At 33.7% G+C, this 24,730-nt stretch overlaps 1 protein-coding gene across 2 annotated transcripts in view; it reads left to right on the top strand.

The window, feature by feature from the left end:
• Positions 1 to 24,730, top strand: part of LOC111064301 (calcitonin gene-related peptide type 1 receptor) — a 177,828-nt gene that overhangs the window by 137,770 nt on the left and 15,328 nt on the right. Inside the window, exons 3-6 of one of the 2 annotated variants that reach the window (XM_039425686.1) lie at positions 10,018 to 10,137; positions 14,365 to 14,471; positions 15,736 to 15,827; positions 16,779 to 16,847. In XM_039425686.1, the coding sequence (XP_039281620.1) occupies positions 10,018 to 10,137; positions 14,365 to 14,471; positions 15,736 to 15,827; positions 16,779 to 16,847 (388 nt within the window). The remainder of the gene's footprint in view (positions 1 to 10,017; positions 10,138 to 14,364; positions 14,472 to 15,735; positions 15,828 to 16,778; positions 16,848 to 24,730) is intronic. The other variant, XM_039425694.1, reaches the window with a different exon arrangement.

Genomic DNA, 24,730 nt, shown 5'->3' with positions numbered 1-24,730 from the left:
TTTAATAAAAAATAATGTTCCTCTTCTATTGATAATTATCATTGCAACAACTGCAAGCAATGAGAAATGTAGTCTAGCAAATACACATTATGAAATTTGAATGTTGAGGTTAAATAATTACCGTTCATTGATATCAATGTGAATAAAAAAAAACTACAATTGAAATTCTCTGGTGTCTATGTTATTTTTATTAATATTTTTAGGCTACTTTGAGCATTTTTGCGTAATTTGAGACTGTTTGTGAATCTAAATTTCTGGAAACTGTTTTTAGATACAGTAGTTGGGAAGATGGAATGAACAAAGTTACGATTTTTTCCGCTAGGTCGCGCGTCTATCGGTTCTGCATACTTCCATCATTCAAATCAGCTGTTGGCGTGTATTTTGAATGCAAATTTGTTGTTTCTTGATTGATTTTCGTGTAAAAAATGGATGAGGATAGTGATTGTGGAAGTGAGACATAGTAGGCAGCATCTGTGGCTCATAAAATTTATTAATAATTGGAAAAAAACACAAGAAAGAAGAATTTTTGAATTTCACTTTTACTCTCCGAAAAAGGTAAAGGTAAGGGTAACTCTGTAAACACTAGATCTAAAGCAAAATGAGTAAAACTTTATTATTTATTCTCATACCTATGTAGAAAGGAATTATTTTCTAACATCAATCATATTATTTTGTTATTATAATCTTCATTACAGTACTATTCTATGATTTTTTGTAGGTGAGATAAAAATAATTGACTCCTGGATAACTCTGAAATATCACGTCTATTGTCATTCCCATTAACTTCTGAACATTTCTGTGTGTAATGATTGCAATACTTCATTATCAGCAATTCAAGAGCCATAATTTAACACTCAAAAAAGTTGATGAATTATCAGACATTTTAACCTTCAATTACCTATTTCTCACATTCAATGATAACTGTAGGAGAAATTTAATGTGAAATACGTGCAAAAAGTTCTTTTGCTGCACTCAAGAAACCATCATTCCACACTCGCCTACGGCTCGTGCGTAAACGTTTCTTTCGGTCACTTTGAGCACTAGTTGCACAAATAACTATTTTATGATTGTATTGATGAATAATATTGTTATTATTATTATTATTATTATTATTATTATTAAGATTATAATAGTATTGATTTGATAGTTATATTTTTATTTTCACAAACTCTGTATAATAATATGGTGAATGTGAAACTGCTGCATCAAAGAAATAATCTCAAAAACATCTCTTTAGAAAAATTTTAGTTTTGGAACATCGTTTTTCTGATGCAATGTATAGGCCTACATGTGGCATGGCTTATTAATTTTTCAGCTAGAACAGTTTTTTGAGGCAAAGTGCTAAATAGACGTATACAGTTTTATCAATGATTTATCGGCAATATGAATACACATGCAATCAATATGGCTTTGAATAAAGGTGCTGATATTCTTACATGAATAAATTATTCTCTTCCATTTTTATTTAATTTACAGTCCCAAAATTATTTGAGCCCTGATAGAATGATTGACTCACTGTACAGTCAGTCGAAAATTTTAATATTGAAATGAGGGGTATTTTGGCAAGCTGAACAAAAAATAAGGTCCTATGCACCTTTTCGATATTTCTTCAAGTGAAAAATGAGTTTTGTGGGTTGTCAAAACTCCCCCTGAAAGGGAAACTATTTAACTTATCCCATCTTATAAAATAACAATAATTTTTGCGTTGAATAACATGTTTCTTGCCAACAACAATCGAACTCTTTGTGAATTTAGATATTTATGACCTACACTGTAGATTTATATCATGGAATCATGGAACGAAGCTTATGATAATGCAAATAGAGGGCTGTCAATTACGAACTACTGGTTACAAACTCACATTCTCACTTTGAATGTAGACAAAACAAAATTTATTGCATTCTCACCAAATAATAGCGGACAACCTCCCAATAGATTACAGCTAAAAATGCATAACCATAATGAAGTCTCTGTGGACTGCTCTTGCAAAGTTATAGAAAAAGTTGAAAAAATTAAATACTTAGGTATAATTATAGATCAAAACTTGAAATGGAATGCACATATACTCCACCTTTGCTCAAAATTAAAATATCTGACTTATATTTTCTACAAAATCAATAAAATTAAACATCCAAGTATTATTAGAAACATTTATTTTGCTTATGCACACTCTTTATTTCAATATAGCATTGAGGCATGGGGGGCAGCTCAGGATACTCACTTCAATAAACTTTTTGTACTACAGAAACATATTATCAGAGCAGCCCTGGGAAGAACGAGAATGTACCCTAGTAGACTACTATTTAAAGAAATTGATTTACCAACATTGAGACAAACATACGTAACTAACGCAATTCTGTACATTAATAAAAACAAAGACAAATTCACTACTCGTAATACACCATATCTAATACGTCCAAATGTTTTTAATACCTACAATAACCTATTCACTAGACTTACACCTTGCAAACACCAATTGTCCTTCTATTGCCATAGAATAATAAATTGTCTACCTGAAAAATTCATTCTGAATAGAATTACTAAGTTTTTAATTTATGAAATAAGAGAGTGGGTATGTAGGAAAGTTTACTTCAGACTTGAGATTTCAGAAGATTAATTGACTTTTTGTTCTAGTGCTTACATTGTTATATTGTACATACATTTATATTCTAGTGTTTATATTGCATATTGTTTCTTCTGGTACTAATTAAATTGTCTTAGACATCCATCCTAATTACTTTTAAGATTTTTGAACTCTCTTCCAGAGCTCAAGCATTAGCTTTTCTGGGAGAGCCCATTATTTTAATATTAAAATAAAAGAAAACATTCGTTGAATATGTTTTTAAATTAGTTGAGATTATAATTAGTTATAACATTATAAGAATGTTTTTGTTTCACTTGTTTGTAAAAAAGAGAATGGCAATAAATTGATTTGATTTGATTTGATATAATGCTATCAATTAAATACATGGAAATTGAAATATTTATTCCAGTCAGTTTATGGTTAGTTGATGAAATTGTTGATTAATTGTAGAGCGAATTGCATGGCGAATTGTAATGGAGGACTCTGATTGGCTGAAAAGTTCAGCGTTCGGAGTACGGTACGGCGAACAGTTAAAACAGAGGCGAGCGGCACGGTGAACGGTTCGGAGTACGGTACGGCGAATGTTTAACAGCTGATTTTCAACTTTATGAAACATATGCTCATGTTCACTGAAAGGCGCGATGTTCGGCGGAATGCACGGTTTGCTGCGCGGTTCGAGGTTCGTTTGAGCTTGTGTAGTCGTACCTTTAGATGATACAAGACATTATTTATACTGATCCCAGATCAAAGCAACATAATAATCTCTACTATAATAAAGGAAGACATGGCTTATATACGTACGGAATAGAAAAATTATGTTTGACACAATGTGTCAAAATCACGTTTTAACTACTGGACTGATTAACATGACATTTTGCATATAGGTTCCCTATTAACCGAGGATGGTTGTAGGCCTATTTTCGATTCTTCAAGATTTGATCACATCAAGTTTTCAGTTTGTCAAGTTTTCAATTTGACATGCTTCCAGTTGTTGTATGGAAGCAGCTGAACATTTTTTCAAAAAGGAAAATTAGAAGATAGGTATGATTGGGAATCCTATTCGAATAATAAAAACAGGTTTTACGTCACACCCAAATTTCGTCCACCATTTTTGAACCACCATTTTGAATCTAACTTCACTTTTTTAAATTGGAAGGTAGGTAGTCTTATGATACATGACTTCGATACAGGATTTCAAGAGAAAATATGGTGAAAGTATGGTGAAAACCGCACATCGATATCTCAAACCTTCCAAAAGTTATTCTAATTCAAAGATACTGATAATCCATTTATCTATCATCTTCTATACTGTAATGAAGGAAAGAACTGGCTTATACACGTGTAAAGGCTGGGAAAATTATGTTTGACGTATCATCACGTCTGAACTACTGAACTGATTTACTTGAAATGTTGCATATAAATTCTTAATCAACCGAGGATTCTTATAGGCCTACTTTCAATCCTTCTAGATTTCATTAAGTCAAGTTTTCAGTTTGTTGAGTTTTAAAATAGACCCTTGCAAAGCACGGGTTACCTGCTAGTACTATAATAAGCGTGATAGCACGGCTGGGCAAAATATGAGGAAACTCCTCAATATTATTCCAAATTCTTTAAATGAGAATTCAGATTTTCCATCACGGAGATCTTGATGCGGAAAATTCTTCAAATTGAATTCTCAAGAAATTCAGCTTATTTGTCAGTGGCATCGTCAGGTTCGTTATGGAAGAGGAAGACTAGATAGGATAGATCTTGGTTGGCATTTCGCGAGTTGCCATGGAAACGGAACAATGTGCATGGAAAGGCGACAAAATCTGTTCATCTGTCCTCCTATCGACCAATCCCAACGGATGATGCAGACCCTTGCGAGGCGAGGCGAGGCGTGCAAAGATGAAGAAGCTAATGGATCAACAGCAGCGTAAACCGGACAGCGGTAACACAAGCCTGCTATCATCTGTGCGGGGGGTGGGATGAGAGAGATGAGTTCAGATGGGCATGAAGGATTAGATCCACAAGCTGTTGATGAAATGCTAGCTTAGCATGTCAAGTGAACCAGAAAACACTCAATTGATATAATAAACTATGCACGATATTCTATGCTCTCACAAACAAGAATAATTATTCGCATGGAGGACGTCATTAATAGAGCAATAAATATATAATATATCGCTACCTCAGAGCAACAGTGGGACATCTACAAAACATGCTATTCTCGGTAATCAGCAATTGAAGTTCTTCGCTTGAGATAATCACAAATGGCTTCTTAAATTTACCCTTACTAAGAATGGAAAAAATACTAATATGCTGTCTGATAGTTCAGTGTTCAACTGAAATATAATGGGAAATCAATGGATGATACACCAGGATATCTTTACCATTCTGTTTACTATTGGAGTTATTGAACTGAAATCTACGTCTGCAATATACTTGAACAAGTATATTATGTAGATTCATTAGCCTATGGAAGGATGGATTGAACATTTTTAATACGATTGACGGGAAATTAAAACTGATAAATTTACATAAGCAGAACTTCACAAAATGGAGCGAAGAAAGAAAAGCTTTATTTTCAGCATGATACTCATAGGAAAACAAGTAAAACTCTATCAAGTCATTATGTCTTTCCTTAAGTTACTCAACCTGTTTTACTTAAGGTATTAATATAGAAATTAATGACAATTCACGGCTGAAAGTATAATAAGTATAAACTGTAGTGATATTGGACATGGAGAAAAGTGCACGAAGAACTACTTCTTTTGATCTCTCCTGATATTCACTCTTATTGCATAGAAATTCTGCACACAACATAAATTTACTTGGAATGCAGATGGAGGATTATTACGATAATCAACTCACTGAGATTTGCATAGCTGAATCTGGGCTATGCATAACGTAAAGAAGATCAGAGAATCCTTATAATATTATATTAAGAGAATTTGGCAAAGACATCAGATACTGTCTAGACACTGTAGCAATCTACATACGTTTTGATGAGAACGCGATGAGCCTTCCTATGAGCAGATTTAAATTGTATTTCAAGAAAATTTACGTTATGCTGGTCGAAAATGGGGAGTAAACTCTTCTCGTACTTCAAATAGAGAAATCATTGAGTGTGTTTGAGCCAAATACAAACTATGAACCACACAACTGAGAGGTTTATGATATCATCCATAGCCCAATGGACAACCTCAAAGAGATGCTTGAACGGTGAAGCATGGAAAGTGACTTCTGAGAATTTTGTTCAAAATTCATAGATTTAATATACATATACATATAAAAATTCCATTTAATTCTATTATGTGCTTCAGCTTTTCTATCTAAAAAAATCATTGTTAGCAGTTATGATTGGAGCTATCTCTTGGGCTTTTCTATTTTTGGTGAATTGTGTATTTCAATAATGACGAATCAAACCAGTCGTGCCAAGCTTCTATTCTCTAGTTGCTATAAGAAGAATATTGATAAAAATATATATCAACAATTCTGACTGATTCCTGAATATTTGAACACAATAATAAATATTGTACAAATTAGTAACTCTTTGTATTGAGTATTGAAACGACTTTCCCTGACGAGAAATCCGATACTCAATCACTCCACTGATCACGTGTACTATTCGTGAAATTGATACATTGGTATTTTTTGCGTCGCTGATAATAACGAGTATTGAGGAAAATCTGAGGGAAAATTATTACAGCTATCATTTACGCGAATCATGTAGCATTCATTATTCACCATTCTAATAGTTCCAATATTATATCACAGAGCAAAGGTTATTGGATTTGCATGAGAATATTCCATTCCAAAACAGGCAGTTTTGAAAATAGCTGTCACAGTAGCTGCAATACACAACAAATTGCAATACAATTAGTTAGTATTGGATAGTTGTATTGCAATACACAATTAAAAAGTTCGAACAGCTTCAACTTAAAGAATATTTCGAGAGCGGATTCACATCCTATACTATTAAACGAGCAATTTCTGTTTATATGTATAGATGTTTGGATGTTCAAATGTTTAGATGTTTATATGTTTGTATTTCACCGGATCTCGAAAACGGCTCTAACGATTCTCACGAATTTCAGAACATAGTATGTTTATAATATAAACATTCGATTGCACTAGGTTTCATCCCTGGGAAAGCTCGCTGAAGGACATTAAAAGGATAATTATTATTCATCCTTGTAAAAACAGCTAATAATAATTATTTCGTCGTGTGTTGATAATGGTAGTGAGTGAGCGAGTTCATGTGTGTGGTACTGTGTCAATATTATGACTCAGCTGTTGAACTTTTGTAATCATTCAATCAAATACTTGTGCTGGTTGCAAAGAAGACGGATTATTTTTAATACTGATTAATTCCAATAGGTACCGTAGATCCATCTTTTTGAAATGGTCTTTTCCGATTTGGTTCATGTGAAATTAATTAATCAAGATCAAAATTGAACCGGATTTTTTGTAACCGGGCCTTTGTGAGGGAAATTTTTGCATTCATCTGGGAATTAATCTCAATTTACTGTGATTAGATAGAACATTTCTGTATGATCTATGAATGTTATTATAATTTCTTCTTTTGTAATACATTTTTTATGCTTTTTTACTCCAGAGCGAAGCTCGGTCCCCGATATTCAATTTGAAACGAAGACTGGAACGAGGTGATAATTAGTTAGTTTTTTGTTGATATTTTTTTAAAGAACGAAAAATGTTGGCTGTTGTCCTGAAAGTTTATCTGGTTCCTATTGGTATACAGATAGCACTGACTACAACTTGCCAACTCTAGTCAACTTGAGTTGGGACTTCCAAGCTCTAAAGATCTATACTTATAACAACCAGACAAACTGCAGTTTAAATCAAATTGCTGTGACGTCCTCACTACATGAATATGCATACAGTATGACCCTGTGACTCTCTGTAATCTAATTCAACTTTGAATTCACTGGAGTCAAGTTGCTGATGATTATTGATTATGGTTATGTAAGAGCTTGAAGGGATTCTTCTTCTTCTTAGGGTGACTGTCTGTTTCAAATGTTGGTGATCATATTGGCTATGATGACTTTGTTAGTTGCGCTCCGGAACAATTGAATGGAGGTTTTCTCGAACCAGGCTGTCAGGTTGGCCAGCCAGGATATTCTGCTTCGACCTGGGGCTCTCCGTCCTTCTATTTTGCCCTGCTGTATGCTTTGCAATAGCTCATATCTGTCCTTATTGCATATTATGTGGCCCAAGTATTCCCGAATTTTTGATGTTGACCAATTCTGGGATAGATTTGATTAAATCTCATATACATTCATCTTTGTGTGCGGAACTGCGGAGAGGATAGAATAGTAAATAAGAAAAAAATATTTTACCAATTTTTATTTGTGAGGATTGATTCCCAGCTGATTTTAGTACTATGTTTTGGTTTCAACATACATAACAAGATAACATTTGGATAACATTTCAATTTATTCAATATGTGAATAATTGAACTTTTTTCACAGATCCCAGGCATAGCAACTGACACGGCATTGGAAGTTTCATTGCGAGGCTTGAATGGAAATCCTCAATTCCTGTACAAAGCTGTCTGAACAACAATATACCATCTTACTCTTTGAGTGCGAAATTTGCTTAGCTTTGTATTTAGCTGAGGAAACTTGAAATAATGGGTCTCGAATTATTCAGTTAATTAAATTTTCAATTACCTTGATTCTCAGATACAATGAAATATGAAGATAGAGTGAATGAAGTATGTTGCGCTCCGTATGAAATGTCATGGTGTTGACAGATGCCTGAATCCATTCTCCCTGTAATACGTTTGGTTACGTGATTTAATCGCTTCTTCAGTAATCTTTGCCCTATTCCATTGAAACAGTGTAATTCTCTGTCAGGATTTGATGATGACTTGAATTCATAGTCTCATTTATTAATGATCTCTTTTCTGGTACTTTGCATGATATGCCCGTCTCTTTTGCGAACGATACAGCTTTGTCATAATTATTGTAGTAATGATATGTAATCTTTGGAATATCACGAAGCAGCAAGATCTTGACAAACTACTTATTTGGTTTAACTGTAACAGCCTTTCTCTCAATATGAGTAAGACCTAGTACTTACTATTCACTTTATCATCTTCCTGGAGTTTCCATAAACCTTCGAAATTCAATAATATTTATTGTAATCTTGATGTATGCGATTGTTATGTTGTAGTGCGAACTCAATCTATAGAGTATTTGGGAGTAGTAATGGATGATAAACTTAAATGGTCTCATCATAATATATATTAAATGTAAATAAAGTTATGTCCTTATACGTACTCCTAAAAAAGTTATGTTTTCTGAGAAGAATCGTTCAGGTCCACAAGCAATTCTTGAACAGTTATATTATTATGCTTTGGTTCAATCCAAGTTTAATTATGGTGTAGGCTGTTGGGGCTCAACTAAAACCTCTAACTGTATTACAAAAGTCGATAGTCAGGGTTATGGGAGGAGTTAAAAGTCTGAGCGTATCTTATCAATTTTTCAGTACTACAAATGATTGCCACTTAGATCTATGTTTATGCATTCAAAGATCTATAATCGATGTATGAAAGATTATATCATCGTTTTATGAGAGGTGTGATAATTGTAATGGTCGGGTGTATGAAACTTATTGAATGTATAACTAACACAAAGAGAGCAGCCAAAAACATGTTGAAGCTCCCAAGGCCTCACAACTCTTTTTTTCTCTCAAGAATGTTTTGCTTCCTTGGTCTAAAATTTTTTCAATTATTTTCTTCTATTCAAAAATTGAGAAAGTAAACACTTTCAAGAAAAACAAGTTTTTGAATGGTTTTTGACATTGACACATTCAACAATAATTTGTAAGTTTTTGTTTCAAATTATTTGTTGATACTAGATGTTTTGAATTCGTTTTGTGAGTTTTATTCTTATGTATAATGCATGCAATGATGGAGTGAAGTAAATTTGTGCAAAGTTGAAGGGAACCGCCGTAGCAGTGCGAGAGGACCTGACATGGAACAGAATGCTTCGAAATAAATGTATGGAGGATGTAAGAATGAAATGTAATTGAATGTTTCGAAATAAAGCACATCGATAATATTATGGAATAGTTTGAATTTTCATGGATATTATAAAAATTTATTAATTGAAGCAAAAACTATGTGAATGAAGCATCCCAAAACCTTCACCTTCTTTTTCAAATGCTCCTACTTGCATAGGAATTAGTTTTAATTCAGCAAGCAGTACTTTTGTTTTGCCAGGGTAAAGTGAAGTTTCTATCCAATTCAATATTTTTATTAATAGAAGTGAGATTGTATTCTATTCTATTTGGCTCTGGATTTATTGTATGTAATTGGCTTATTGGAAATTTAGAAAGGTAAAGTTGTATGGGTTTATACACTACAATGAGCTTGAAGTGATCCATTGTCTATTCACTCAATTCATGTTGATTCTATTTTTCAGAAATAGAAGAGCTGCAATGCCCAGCAGTTTTCGATGGATTTACGTGCTGGGACGCCACACCTGCCGGAGAAAATGCTTTCGCGCCCTGCCCAGATTTCGTTACAGGATTTGAAAAAACAAGTGAGTTCTGATTGTGCATGATGATTCCATGTCAAAATAATACGAAAATTTATTATAAGTGAATGAATAGTCTCTCATTCACACATTATTGTCACTTCCTCATATAATTTATCATACTACAAAATATGAAAACGTCTCTCTTCTCATTCCATGATCAGATAGGTACTTTTTTCTCTGTAAACAATTTTCAAAGTGTAAATTTATCATCATCAATGATGATTCATCATTTACTTTGATAGCCTGTGCAGGATTCTCCTCAGAAAACCCAAGTATAAAATTGATAGGAGAAAAAGCGGAAGAGGACTTGGAATGCACTTGTTCAAATGAAACAGTTTTCCAATAGCTGTCCGCCTTCAGCAACATGAGAATGCTCTATTCCTCTTTCGAAATGGAAAGCTTCAATCGCTCTATCGATACTGAACATTCCAAAAGTGGTTCAATATCTGTTCCAATGCGAGTAGCAGTGATGAAAATTATCAATGAATAATAAAAAATGTTCATCACATAAGATTTATCATAAAAGATTTATCTACATAAAAAAGTTCAACAAGTACAGGGTGCTTACAAATGCATATTGAAGTTTCAACTCTATACATTTGTCACAATTAATCAACAGGTATGAAACATATTCCAAATGACAAAGTGATTTTAACAGTACGTTCAAGGACCGTAAACATTCAATACTGCTAAGATTCGTCAAATGACACATATCAAGTCCATAGCCGTGTCCTTCCGAAACATTAATAAGTGTGTAAAATTTCAAATGGGGGCTCAGTAAAGGGAATTACACTGAGGATTTCCAGTGATGCAGATTAGTAATTCAATCCGGCTCCTTATCCTTGAGTGTATGATCATATTGGTTTCGTATATGTTCTATGAAACAAAATCTGAAAAGAGCAAGGAACACACACACTGAACGCTTGTACCTGGTTGCGTCCAGTGTGAGCAGCTACAGACAATGGCTCTTTCCAGTTTTTTTGGCTCATGCATGATCTGAAGTGCATTTACACATTTACGCATCCAATCATATCCTAAGGCAGCGCTACGCAGTGCACTATGCAGTTGGTAGCAGAGATACACGACAAAGGTTGGGAGTACGTGGAGGACATTCATGGAAAGAAATGTCAATAAGCCGCTTGAGCGGCTTATAAACTCTGAGACGGCGAGTGATTGGAGGCCAGTGATTTTCATTACGTCACTTTCCATCAATATACATTGAAAAACATCGGTCTGGATGAAAATTGATAACAAGAGAAGTTATGAAAACCTCTAACCACCAGTAACTTGCCGTCTCCACTTTTCCTGTTTATAAGCCGCTTTACTGCCAATATCAATCAGTTCAACCTATCTTAGGTTTTAGGGGAAAATAAAGTTTGATTGCACGCACATGCGCACTGTTGCAAACAAACATAACTATTAGAGTTGCTTTCCCACTTGGAGAACGATTTTTTACTGTGAGTTCAAAAATATAAAGAATAAACTCTATATTTAAGACTATCAAAAGAGTTAAATACAATTCGGATCATCACTTGCAGAGCTTTACTGGAAAAATCTCTTTTATCTCAACCAATTAGGTCTTGTCTTGTTTTCATGATTTATAATATTCTTCTCTTTAATGGATATGGTCTGGATCCAAGTTCAACTCTACTTCAATTTTCTAAAAAATATAGTATGGTTAAACTTCACTGTTTCTCTTTTTTATAATTTACTATTATAAATATACAGTCGAACCTCTCTATAACGAACCTCCACACTCTTAACGAAATCCTCTGCACTACGAATTTTTACCTGGTCTCATGACATTTTAGTGTTTTGGCTGTTCATTTACCTCTATTTAACGAATTTCGGACCTCTCAACAACAAAGTTTTCTCATCACTTCAACATACAAAATGAAGTTTGTAGAGGAAGCAGACAGTCATTTTCAAGGAATGTTTAGTTTCAGCAGGCAGACCAATAGGCTAAAAATAATGGCAATTCAGGTAGGAATAAGATAGGGTGGTAGACAGTCAATAGAGGTTGAAACACATGTCGGAAATTAAATGCAAGTTACGGTATAGTACTGGAAATAGAATTCTAAGAAATTGACATTTGTAGACCAGGCAGGTGAACGACTGAACTTTCCTATTCTTGCTTTTGTCACACATTTTAATTCTTACAACTGACTATGATGATGATGACTGTGACGAGCCTGAGGAGAAGAATTCGTCAGATCAAGAAGTTCTAGAAGCTATCAAAATTATCAGATAAGGATTAAAACTAGTGTACCAGAAAAATGGTGTACCAGACAAAATTTTCGACTGTTTGAATGGATGTGAGTCGTTTATTGAACATGATGTTTTATTCAAATGCAGAATTCAACCGAAAATTACTCACTTTTTCAAATAAAACATTAAAAATAGGAAAGTTCAGTTATTATAGTATTCATAGTGAATTTATTGATAAAATTACAGTATGTTGTGTTCAATCTAATAGTAGTGTAAAAAGTAGTAGGAAAAATTTGGTGAATGAAGTTGAAAAATATTGCTTCTAAGTTCTTTGATTAAACTCTACTAATAGTACAAATCAAGCCTTCGAAAATAAATTTGTGAATCTATTTACTTATTACATTCTATAAATATTCAAAAAACATGTTTTTTAATTTTAAACAGCATGAATTTTCAAATTTTCGTATTTATATTGGCCTAATAGGTGCCTTATCTACGTTCGCGATTATATGTTTTGTGTACCAAATTCATTTATTTACCGCCATAAAAGCAGTCGTTAGGTCATGTCAGAGGCCCTGAAATTGATCAGTTGCGACCTGAAAACTCTGACACCAGACCTGAGCCAGCCAGGTCACTCGATATTATTATTATTATTTACCGCCATGATACAATATTACAAGATCCATAAGATCGTTGCAGTTTTCTTGACATAGCAACCTCTCAATAACGAATACCTCCCTGCAGTGAATTTTTTCTCGGGATAATCGACTTTTTTATACAGAGGTACGACTATACTATTATTAACTATACTCGAAAATAAACTATTCTCGAAATAGAGCTGCTAAAATTGTGTTGATAAGAGCTAAAAGTTACTTCAAAGGCTTAGAAATGTGTTCTTTCAGGCTTTCTTAGTCAGAGACTTACTTAGAATCTTTCATGAAAGCTACAAACAGTCTGGTTTCATAGACAGTAAATAGGTATGCTGATAAGTGGATATAGCTTCTCTATTCGGATGGAATAATACAACATGAGAAATTTAGAAATTCTTCTCAATGGAAGTGAATCAGACATCAAAGAAAATGCTGTGTAATGTTGAGAGATGCGTTCAAATGAGTATGATCATAGCTGGAGGACACACGAAAGAGAATTAATTTCATAGAAAATCAACAGCTCATTTCACTTTAGGAGCGACACGCTTCACTAATGATAAAAAACTTTCATTCCTCGAGGGTCATTCGGTCTTTTATTTCTTGATGATGATCACGAGCGAGTTGTTCCTCATCAAAAGAGTAAGTCGCTTGATGAGTTCTCATTTTCTTGTCTGAGCATTCGACAGGAATTCACTCATTGCGTCTGACAAAAGTTATTTTAGATTGTTTTGAGCAGAAGTCACATGACGATATTTCCCCTTCAGGTTTCTCAAAAGCTTTACAGCCGAATCTTATCGCTTCCCTCCCCCTATCCACTTGTGAAAGCACTACTCTACAAACAGCACCTCCCAATCCCGTCCACGATAGTCTTATGCGTTTCTTCCACTTTATTCTCTTATTTACTTTCTACTTGGGAAAGACGTCTCCTTTCACATTTAACTGAAACGATTTCCGTGTGAGCCAAAGTGTCTGTCTATTAGAGCTCTGCAATCCTCTCACTCACTTTTAGTTTGAAAAAACAGAAATTTCTTTATTTCGACTTTCTGTTCAATTTTTTTTCAAATTCTTAGCAACATTTACACTTGTTTTCCATCTCCAATTAGATCATGGACTAAAGTTTATGAATTTATTAACATTGATGTCTTGAACGACTTCCAAAAATTCCCCAACACCTTACAAATTGTATACAGTATGATAAGAAGATTTTGTAAATCGTTGTTTTGATTGTATGGAATCGGTCTGGAAGCCAAATTTTTAAGATAAGAGAAATCTATTGAACCCTATCAATAGATGGAATTTTCTCCGTCCTTTACCTGTGTTAGCTTACATTTAATTATTGTAATTATTCGCAATACTAACATCTTTGTTGCAGGATTTGCTTTCAGGTCTTGCATGGAGAATGGAACTTGGTTCAGGCACCCTCAGACAGGAAAATATTGGTCCAATTACACAACCTGTGTTGATATGGAGGACTTAGAGGTAAGACTATTAGCCAGTCATGACGCTTCCATTAATAAGTTAGAAAACTGAAGAATCATTCAATACTCTTTTGATTGTTTTCGAACTTGAGTTTTTTTATATTTCTGGTAATTTATTCAGAGTAACATAACTGCATTATGCAGTCATTGTGAAAATAGTGTACATAGAATGAATAATTCTCCATTCTAATCCATTCTACTTATTAATTTATCCAGTAAATAAGAATTATTAGTATGTTTTTGTTTCTAGAGAGGAAATGAATCCAGAAATAATTTGATGCAAACTATATAATATAATATTCATAAAGTTACGTTCATAAGCTCATAAATGCATACTTTGTATTGAATTATTTTTCAACTGATACACAAACATCTTATACAGTATAGATTTAATATTCAGAGAGGAAAAGATTCGTCAATGTAATGTATGCGATGTCTTCAATCCCTTGATTAATATTAAAGTGACAGCCACCCAAAGAAGTAATAAATTCCAATATCAATAGTAAAATAAAAATATGAAAATAATCGAGTAAGAAATTCATCAATCAAAAAGCATTAATATATCAAGTTACTATCCTATCACTGTATACCGGGACTGGAAATAATGAATTTGCCTATACAAGAATAAACAAAAAACAATAATTATTAATAAATTAAGTTACTATTCTATTTCTGTAGACATGACAATAAATGTGTGAATAGGAAAAATGAAATTCAAAATTCCATTGGAGACCAGTTGTTATACTTCCTGTAAATGATCACCACAGAATTCACCACTAGAATGCCAGGTAGAGGACGAAAATTATTGTGAAAGACCACGACGACCGCTGAAAAGGAAGTGACAAGGGAGCACCAGGAATCTGAAGCATCTGCGTTTACATGCTTGGGTCGAGGAGAGCAGAATAGTAATGAGTGGGAGAGAGAGAGTGTGAGAAAGAGATCAGATCCTGAGCACTGAGTAGGTCTCCTACATGTTCGAACCTGGAGGGCCGTCGTGTCAATGATGGTGATGGAAATGATGATTAATTGGGAATCTGTGACTCGAAAGCGTCATCTCCTTGGAAGGGTTCCAAATCCAATTTTGATAGTCATTTCGTTAGGCTTGGGTTTTATCATGGTTTATAAATATCTCCTTTCACAAACTCCAATGAATGAAATAATGGCATTCCAATATCCTCTCATTGTGTATAAGAATAGTTTGCATTAAAACTAGACAATAAATCACCTTTTTCCATCAGTAGTAATTAATTCAACCTCTTTTGCAGTTTCGGGAGTTCGTGAATTCTCTGTACGTGACCGGCTACTCTGTTTCCTCAGCCGCACTACTCATCTCGCTGCTCATATTCCTCACGTTCAGGTGATTATAATAGTTATAATCAAGTTCCACGAGTTGAATCCACCGAGAACCGTGAGCTATTATTACTTACTTATTCGGCTTCACATACGAGCAAAATATTTCTCACTCAGCGATAGTTTTACAGTGAAACAGAATAACTCGAGAAAGGGCGTTTATGAGAGAAGCGAAACAACAATGCTTGTATGAGAATGAGCAGAATACATTGGAATAAGTCACTCACTTTTCAACGTTCTCATTCATCGTTGTGAAAACCAGAGCCAGAGAACTGTTATTCTTCCCCACAGAAACGTTATGTTCATGAAGAAGCAGGGCCAGGGCTCCTGCTCCAATTATTACTGTTATGCGTACATTTTCTCAGGTCCAGTTTATTCAATATGAGCTCAACACAGGAACAAAGTCTACACCACAATGAAATCCAATATACAGAAACGAAAATGAGAAAAGTATGGAAAAATGTGGTTTTCACACTATGAGTTATACCTTTCACAGCCATAAAGATCCATTTCTTATATTTTGTAGTTTCAATTGAATAATAATCTTTGGGCATTTCAAATTCATTGGATGCTATGTTGATTACTCAACTATGATATTATTTTGCGAGTGCTAAGGATACCCTAATTCATGAAATGAAACCAAGCCTAGAAAGGCAGTATTCCTACTCCTTATTCCATAAATAGAGAAAATCGTATGATTTTTCTACATTACAGAGTGCCTTTCCTATTTAATGCAGTAGAAGGCAGGTCATTTTATTATTTCCATGTGAGGAATCAAATGTACTAAATAATTATATAACTGTCTTATCTGTCAGTCATTGTACTTAATGACTTTAGGTAAAAATAAGCTCGTATGTGTCTTGAATTACTGTAAAGCCTTTTCTCCCTCGTCGTTTGCTAGTTGTTTAGATTTCGTATTATTGTGACATTTCTTAGTTTCATAATGGATATTTTGCAGGTTGTCAACAAGCTATGGAAGCCATAAATACTCAAATATGAAACAGCCAAAAACCGTCACATACCACAAGTAAAAAACGACTTATTCCATCGACTCATTAATCTCACATCGGCTTGGTCGTACAAAGCCAAAATAATACCTTGATACTCGCACTTGGTTGAATTATGTCTGTGATACAGCTTTACACATTAAAGTATTTTTTGGAAATGCAAATTAACAAATCAATTACCTCTTAACAGCCCATCAAGACGAGGCTGAGAAATTTATGCTATTTTCTTCTGCCGAAAATAAATTATTCTTGACGTATTTTTTGCTCACTCATGAAAAATAAGAGTAATGTTTGATCCAATCGAGGCAAACCTTAGCTTGTTGAGGCTTGGTGATGGGACGCATTAATTCTTTCTCAGCAGGTTCAAATATATTCAAAAGGATCACGAAGCTAATGTCCCCTAGCGCTAATGTCGCTCATGTTCCCTGTGAGTTCTATTTTTCCTGTGGCCCAAATATTCTGAACACAATTGAATAATTTCTCTTAGGATGTATAATAAAAAAAATTAAAATGAGAACTTCATATTTATGTTGAATTGCAAGAAAGAATATCTTCCTTTACCAACATGCGATTCCAGATGAACAGAAATGTGATATAATGTACACTAGAGGGGACTGAAGTATCTAGGTACTTTCAATCCTGTCTACACAACCTTCAACCTCTTTTGCAATAAATTGAATCACTTCAAATCACTTATAGTAATATGTTTCAATATTAAATTCTATATTATGATTTGTTGCTAGTTTTTCTATATAATAATGAAGGTTGGAAAACGGTCATTGATAACAGATAAAAAATCAAAAGAAGCTGAGAAACAGTGAGAAAATGAACCATCTTGTCAATTCTCGACTCTGATTCATAATTTATTCCAAAACTGTATGTGAGAATATTTGGTAACGTGACTTATTATTGACGGGATGATGACGCAATAATCGACTCTTTGGAACAGGGTGCATCACTGATGAAAATCTTCTCTCCCACCCCTCAAACGTTACGCAATTTAGAGATGCTCCTCAAAACTGAGGTATTGAATTGAGCTGTTGACTAAGGAACACAGTAAAATGCTTTTGATCAATTTCATTAAGGGTACAATAATGTACACTTATAATCGAACATGAGATGAGTCGATTTCCTTCTAAATTCATAACCTGATAATAATAGGTTGAGGAGAATGAGAATATATCTTTTGAGATTGAAACAGATAAGCTTCACCGGTCTTGGTCTGAGTTCATAATAGCTCACCTTTCAAAACAGACGTTAATTCATTGTTGCGATTAATTTTGTGTTGGAAGTGTATAATATTTTTCTGGATTCTTGCCATCGAGTAGCTTCATAATTAGACAAGATATGATGTGATATGGGAAAATCTTGCAAGAAAGACTTTTCTACTCTCCAAGTGCTCTCATGACAACTTTCATTATGAAGACAGTTTCATCAAAATATATTTGTCATAGCTTTTCATCCTACCATCCTATCTTCGACCATCTTTAGTGAAATCCTCATATGAGTGTATCACGATTACAAAATTGTGAAATCGATCGTGAAACGGTTACAAAAGTGAGCATATTAATTTAATGAGTTGACAAATTTTCGCACATACATATTTGTTCCTCATTATCATCATCCCTATATTGAAATATCTTCGATTATGAGAGTAAGCTGTAGCGATAAGCATGATACATTCTACACTTTAGTAATCATGTGATTTGTAACTGATTGAAGAGAGAACAGAGATTTGAAATGGAATCAAGCACCAATTTTCATGTTAGATAATTCAATTTTTTAAGCCAATCAATAAACCATATTGTATTCTAATGGTAATTCGTTGGGTTCTTTTCTATGGAGTATAATAGAACCCCAAATAATGTTTTAATATCGGGGCACCGAGCTTCGCTCGTTATTTATCCTATTATATTAAGCGAGCAATTTCTGTATATATTTTTATATCTCGTTATCTGGTTATTTATGTTCAAATGATCTCGAAAACGGCTCTAACGATTTTCACGAAATTTGGAACATAGTAGGTTTATGATATAATAAATCGATTGCACTAGGTCTTATCCCTGGGAAAAGTCGCTGAAGGACATTAAAAGGATATTATTCATCCTTGGAAGAACATGAAAATTTCGTCTTCTGTCGATAAAAGAAGATGCGTGTGCCTGTGTGGGAGATCAGCTGTGTAATCAATCAGCTTACCGTATCTAGCGAAAAATATTATCTAGAAACTTTAATAGATTCTATCAAAATAATCTGATTATAATGGATGATGCGAGTGCGTGTGTGGTAGTGAGACAGAATTATGTTCAGCTGTTGAACTATTGCAATACATCAGGTTATTTCACGAGAAATATTATCTACAAATTTTATTCGACTTGATCAAAATATCTGATTTTTTACATGACCAACAATATGATTTTATCCAACATCCATGATTTTTTCATTCATATTAACAAATATTGTAGCAAACTTAGTATATCATTCTAAATTGGAGTATATCATAATATTCAAAGTTAATCATCATTTTACAGTTTTAAGTGAACAATCTAAATTATAACTTTTCCGTTTTTAAATATTTTGACTAAAAATTGGACCTGAATTCAAGTGTATGAAACATAACCTACTTTTTGAACCATTTATAGTGTATAAATCAAAATTCGGGGAAGAAACAGTTTTGGGCTGTGCCCAATAGTTTATAGTGTATAAATCAAAACTCGGGGAAGAAATAGATCTGGGCTGTGCCTGTTAGTCCTTCCCCAATCATTTTGAAGAATTTTGTTCTGTTTATCAATGAATAAATAACGAGAGAAGCTCGGTGCCCCGATATTTTATTGATAAACAGAACACAATTCTTCAAAATGATTGGGGAAGGACTAACAGGCACAGCCCAGAACTGTTTCTTCCCCGAGTTTTGATTTATACACTATAATCAGTCCAAAAAGTAGGTTAAGTTCCATACACTTGAATTCAGGTCTAATTTCCAGTCCAAACATTTGAAAACAGAGAAGTTTAAATTTAGATTGTTTACAAACCGAATTCAAAAATAAAATAGCCCTCACTTATCACTTAAAACTGTAAAAAAATGAATAACTTTGAAAAATATGATTTACCCTAATTTAGAATGATATACCATGTCATGTCAACAAATCAGATTATTTTGATCGAACCGATCAAAATTTCTAGATTATTATTTCTCGAGAAATAAGCTGATTGATTGCAAATAGTTAAACAGAATAGTTAAACAGATTACAATAGTTAAACAGAATTCTGTCTCTCTTCCACACTTACATCTTCTGTTATCGACAGACGACGAAATTATCATGTTTCTCCAAGGATGAATAATTATTATCCTTTTCATGTCCTTCAGCGAGTTTTTCCAGGGATGAGACCTAGTGCAATCGAATTTTTATATCATAAACCTTCTATGTTCCAAATTTCGTGAAAATCGTTAAAGCCGTTTTCGAGACCCGTTGGACATACATATAACCAGATAACCATAATAACTATGTACAGAAATTGCTCGCTTTATAATGGGATTCCTTAAACGTGAAATGACCTATTGATAGATGGAATCCTAAATTTATCCAAGTACCTTTTCGAAAAGATAACTAGATTATTCCTTATGAGTTACTTCTGCAAAAGTATTTGAATATTTCACACTCATAATAGCTTCAAATCCGAAAAGGAAAGGTTATTGGCACAGTATATTGTTCTTCTCTCAATCATTGTCATGTAGATGTTGTTCATAACACGTATGTCATGTATAAATGAAATTAAAGTATTCAAAATAGCTATGTTTTAATAAATTAACTCCAAATAATAAATTCGTGACATAAAAAACAAAGGAACCGGAGTGCTGATCAATGCCTGGATTAGTTTGGGGGGAAAGATTTATGAATATTTGGACAGCTACTGACCAAAGATATGACGTAATACGGAGCTGTCGGATCAATTTTGACGGGTTGTCCACCTTTAGTCATGAATATCCTTTTTTCCTGTTATTGAGAATATTTAACATTTCAGTTCGGAATTGGGAATATTTTATCCATTAAGACTACAGTGAAGAGTGCAGATAATAGAGAGTGGAATGTGAATGAGATTGAATATAATCATCTGAAAATGTAGTAGCCTACGGCATCAGCACCATGACCACTATGAGAGGAAACCCACTCAGTGTCGAAAGTTTCAATCATAATTCGATAGATATTTCAGGTTTCTGAATAAAATACTAGTTATTATGAGGTACAAAATAATAAAACCTCATGATGCGAACAATCTTCTCAATCATAAGAAGCCATGATTTTCCAAGAATATCCTGGAATTTCTTAAAAGTCAAGAGTATAATAATTATAAAGAGAAGCAGTGACCATTCAATTGCATTATCTATGTGGCCTTAAATAATTTAATCGTGGAAATTTTTTTCAAAGTTTTGGATGGAAGCATATCACAACTAGTATTGCCATGTTACATGATAGTAACATAATAATTAGGTTTAGTCATTATTGATAATGAAAAATTACTACACTATATTCACACATCAGTTACAGATGATACTGATAAGTCTCCCTCTTATTCTATGAAAAGTTTTAGCGTTTGTGAACATCTCAAGTAGCTCAATTGATCAATATCAGCTTGTGTGGTTCGACAGGGACAGATCATTGAGGAAACTCATCATTATTCATAGGAAGTGCAACAAAGGTTGCTTAGGTGAAGGTGCAGAGGCATTAGAACACGGACATATAGTGACATTGCCTCCCTCAATAGTTTGGTTATCGATCGAAACTTTCTCTTGTGAAGTGCTTAGCAGAAACTTGATACCATGAAACACTGTTGGCTCTGAAACTGCTTAACCCTCATATATCTTAAGGAGAGGTGGGGATGATTAACGACAATGTAAAAAGCTTGCTCATATCTCTCCATGGTTCACGGTACACTGCATTCGATTAACAAACCTCAAATCATTTGACAATGTTGGTCTGATAGCATAATAATAATTGATGGAAAAAGTTCTGAATGATCCAATTACTCAAACAAAAATACTAGCTGATCAACGCAAGTGGAAATGCTCTTCAAGCCTTGCAAAATTGAATTAACGGTAGAATAAATTACTGAAGTCCTGTTTTGATTCCATTATCTCAAACCTGTCTGTCTTAAGACATCCAAAAACACTACAAAAATTAATCATCCTCGCTGCTCTTCCTCTCCGAATCATTTTTTATTCTCGCTAACATTGAGCAATTAATCTGTTATGGAACCTAGCCTGGTGAATTATATTGTGACCTTCTTTTGTTCACTGATATCATGATAGTCCATGATTCATCAATCCTATTGATCAATGAATTGAGTTTCCATGAATTTATAGATAAATCACAATACAAAATTTTTTCTGTGGATTTACGGAATAGGAAAGCCATAATAGTATCTTAAGTCACAAGGACGGGAAAAGGCTTTTTGCAGGCGAGAATGATGTTTCTAGTCGAGGAGTTACCGAGACTACAATTTCATTCGAGCACTGGAAAATAATCCACGTCCAAGTAACTTACATCATTTTTTGTCATAATAATCCAGAAAAGAATAATTGAGAAAGAGGAAACATTACCTGCTTGTGCTGACATTACTACATGCATTCTATAAACATAGCCTAGTTTACAAGTTTCGAATCAGGAATTTCCTGATTGTAGTTGACAAAACTTCCAACCTGAAGCGCTAAAAAGCGGTTTTTGTACTAGTTTTGCTGTTCCAAATTCGGAATTAGGAAACATACTCGACTGTAAAGAATACATATGATTTTATTACAGTATAGTATGTTGTAATGAGAATCATATGTTTATTATTTGTTCTACAATAAGCTGTTTACCGGCTTGTGCCTGGCGTTTTAAAAGATAATAAAAAATATAATTTGGAATAAAATTTTGAATTTGGAAATAGGCCGACACATCTAGAAAATACCTGAGTCTATACTTAATTCATGCAGGTGAACGGGCTAGAGTCAAGAAAACTTCAATTAATCTTGCCATGCCTGATCTACTAGGTTTTTACTATAAACTTACACTACACTTTGAAATAATAGAAAAAATACAGACAACTTCAATAACATTGACAACTAAAATCGGACAAAGAAAAGAACAATTTCATGTTACTTTGTTGACGACATTCTCCATCTGATTTTGGGGCGCATTACTATCCCTCGTTTAGATAGCAATACGTCATAAACCAAACAATATCAGTCATAAAATAACAAATATTTCAATGCAGAAACTCTAGAAAGAAAAAACCCGTTGAACCCAATTTTCTTCGATAATAACCCATGAAACCCATTTCATAAATTTTGAATCCCCACTTTTGATTGACATTCTTGAATGAACCATTTGTTTCACTTCACTGCACTTTCTTTGGTCTGTACGTTGCTTTATCGTCGAGGCTACAGTACCTTGTTTTTGGCGGTGAACTTTTACCGGTTGAATTTGGCTTGACGGCGACATCTCACGTCCCTAGACCTGTCATCTGAATGGGTGTCTTGAAGCAGTGTTACATAAAGTTGCTGAACCAAAGGGGTGGTGGTACATGAAGTTGGTTTGGTGTCACACATGAACCGCTGTAAATAAATGTATAACTTCTAACTCTCCCTACAATTCATCAAAAGCTAAGAAAGGAGTTATCTATTAATTGATTACAGATTATTTGAATCTCTCATCCTATTTGAATCCTAATTTTATATAGATTTTTATCTTCAAACTACTGATTCGTTGTATAAGAATTAATGGATCTTCCTTAACAAATAATTCAAAAGTTCTGGTATAATTTAATAAATTAGCGTTCAGTTAAAAGCCTTAACGCCATGAGAAAACACAGTCAGAAAAATATAAAACTTTAGCAAGTCTCAAACTCAACATAATATTCAAAATTACATTCCAATTTAAAGACTATCTTTCTGACTTTCAACAATTCTCTACAATAATATATCTTCAGAAACAATAACTCAAATGTAACATAACTGAAAACTTTATTCTCTACTTTCTGTACTCCTTTAGAAAAATTATTATTATCTTTCATCAATAATAAAATCAAAAGGACTATTCTCAATCAATATTATTAACTTGAACAATAACAGGCTTTGTTGATGGAAGTTTCAATTAATTAAATTCCCAAAATTATATTTTTGCCTTATTCTACGTACCTTAGCGGTTATTTGAAGAAACAATTATTCGTACATGATGAAGCAACACAATTAAACTTTTCAGGGCATGGCACTACTAGAAAATTTAAACTTTAATAAGAACAAAACTAACTCCAACATTAATTAATAGTCTAATATTATAAACTTGCCCAAAAAGGGTGAAACAAGTTGACTACATCTTCACTCTCGTAGGGCTCCTAGCAAAGTGTCCTCCAAAACGTAATCTGGTCTCTCGGCTGGGGAATTGCCCCACTACTGTATTTAGAAACAGGTCTCCTATTGGGCGATATAAAAGGTGGGGAACCAATTTGACCAAGTATCGTGGCTACTAGAGTCTTAGGACAAAATAGTAACTGCAAAATCATTAGTTTGTTATAATTGTAATACTTGCTGTTTTCCAACTTATCGCACTCTATGTCGCGACAGGAAGGCTAAGTTTTAGAGATAATTCCATAATCTACATTCGTCGATGACTCGGAGCCACAATTTTTAAATATCTATCCTGGGAAACTCGAAGTCATGGCCGTTCGTAATAGAGAGAGGAAATAATTAATTTCGCTAACTCACTTACAATAATGGCTCTAGCCTATTGCGTATTAAATTTACTATAACTAAGGAGAAGGCCTGAATTAAAAACAGTGCTTGGCACAGGCTTGATTTCATGGATATAAAACAGCTGAAATTGAGTGACTATGTCAAAAATAAGTTTTTGGCATACTAAGGTGAGTT

Source organism: Nilaparvata lugens, chromosome 1 (genome assembly GCF_014356525.2).
Source record: "Nilaparvata lugens isolate BPH chromosome 1, ASM1435652v1, whole genome shotgun sequence".
Lineage (NCBI taxonomy): Eukaryota > Metazoa > Arthropoda > Insecta > Hemiptera > Delphacidae > Nilaparvata > Nilaparvata lugens.
The sequence above is the reverse complement of the archived record's forward strand: the minus strand, read 5'-3'. Positions and strand labels throughout refer to the sequence as shown.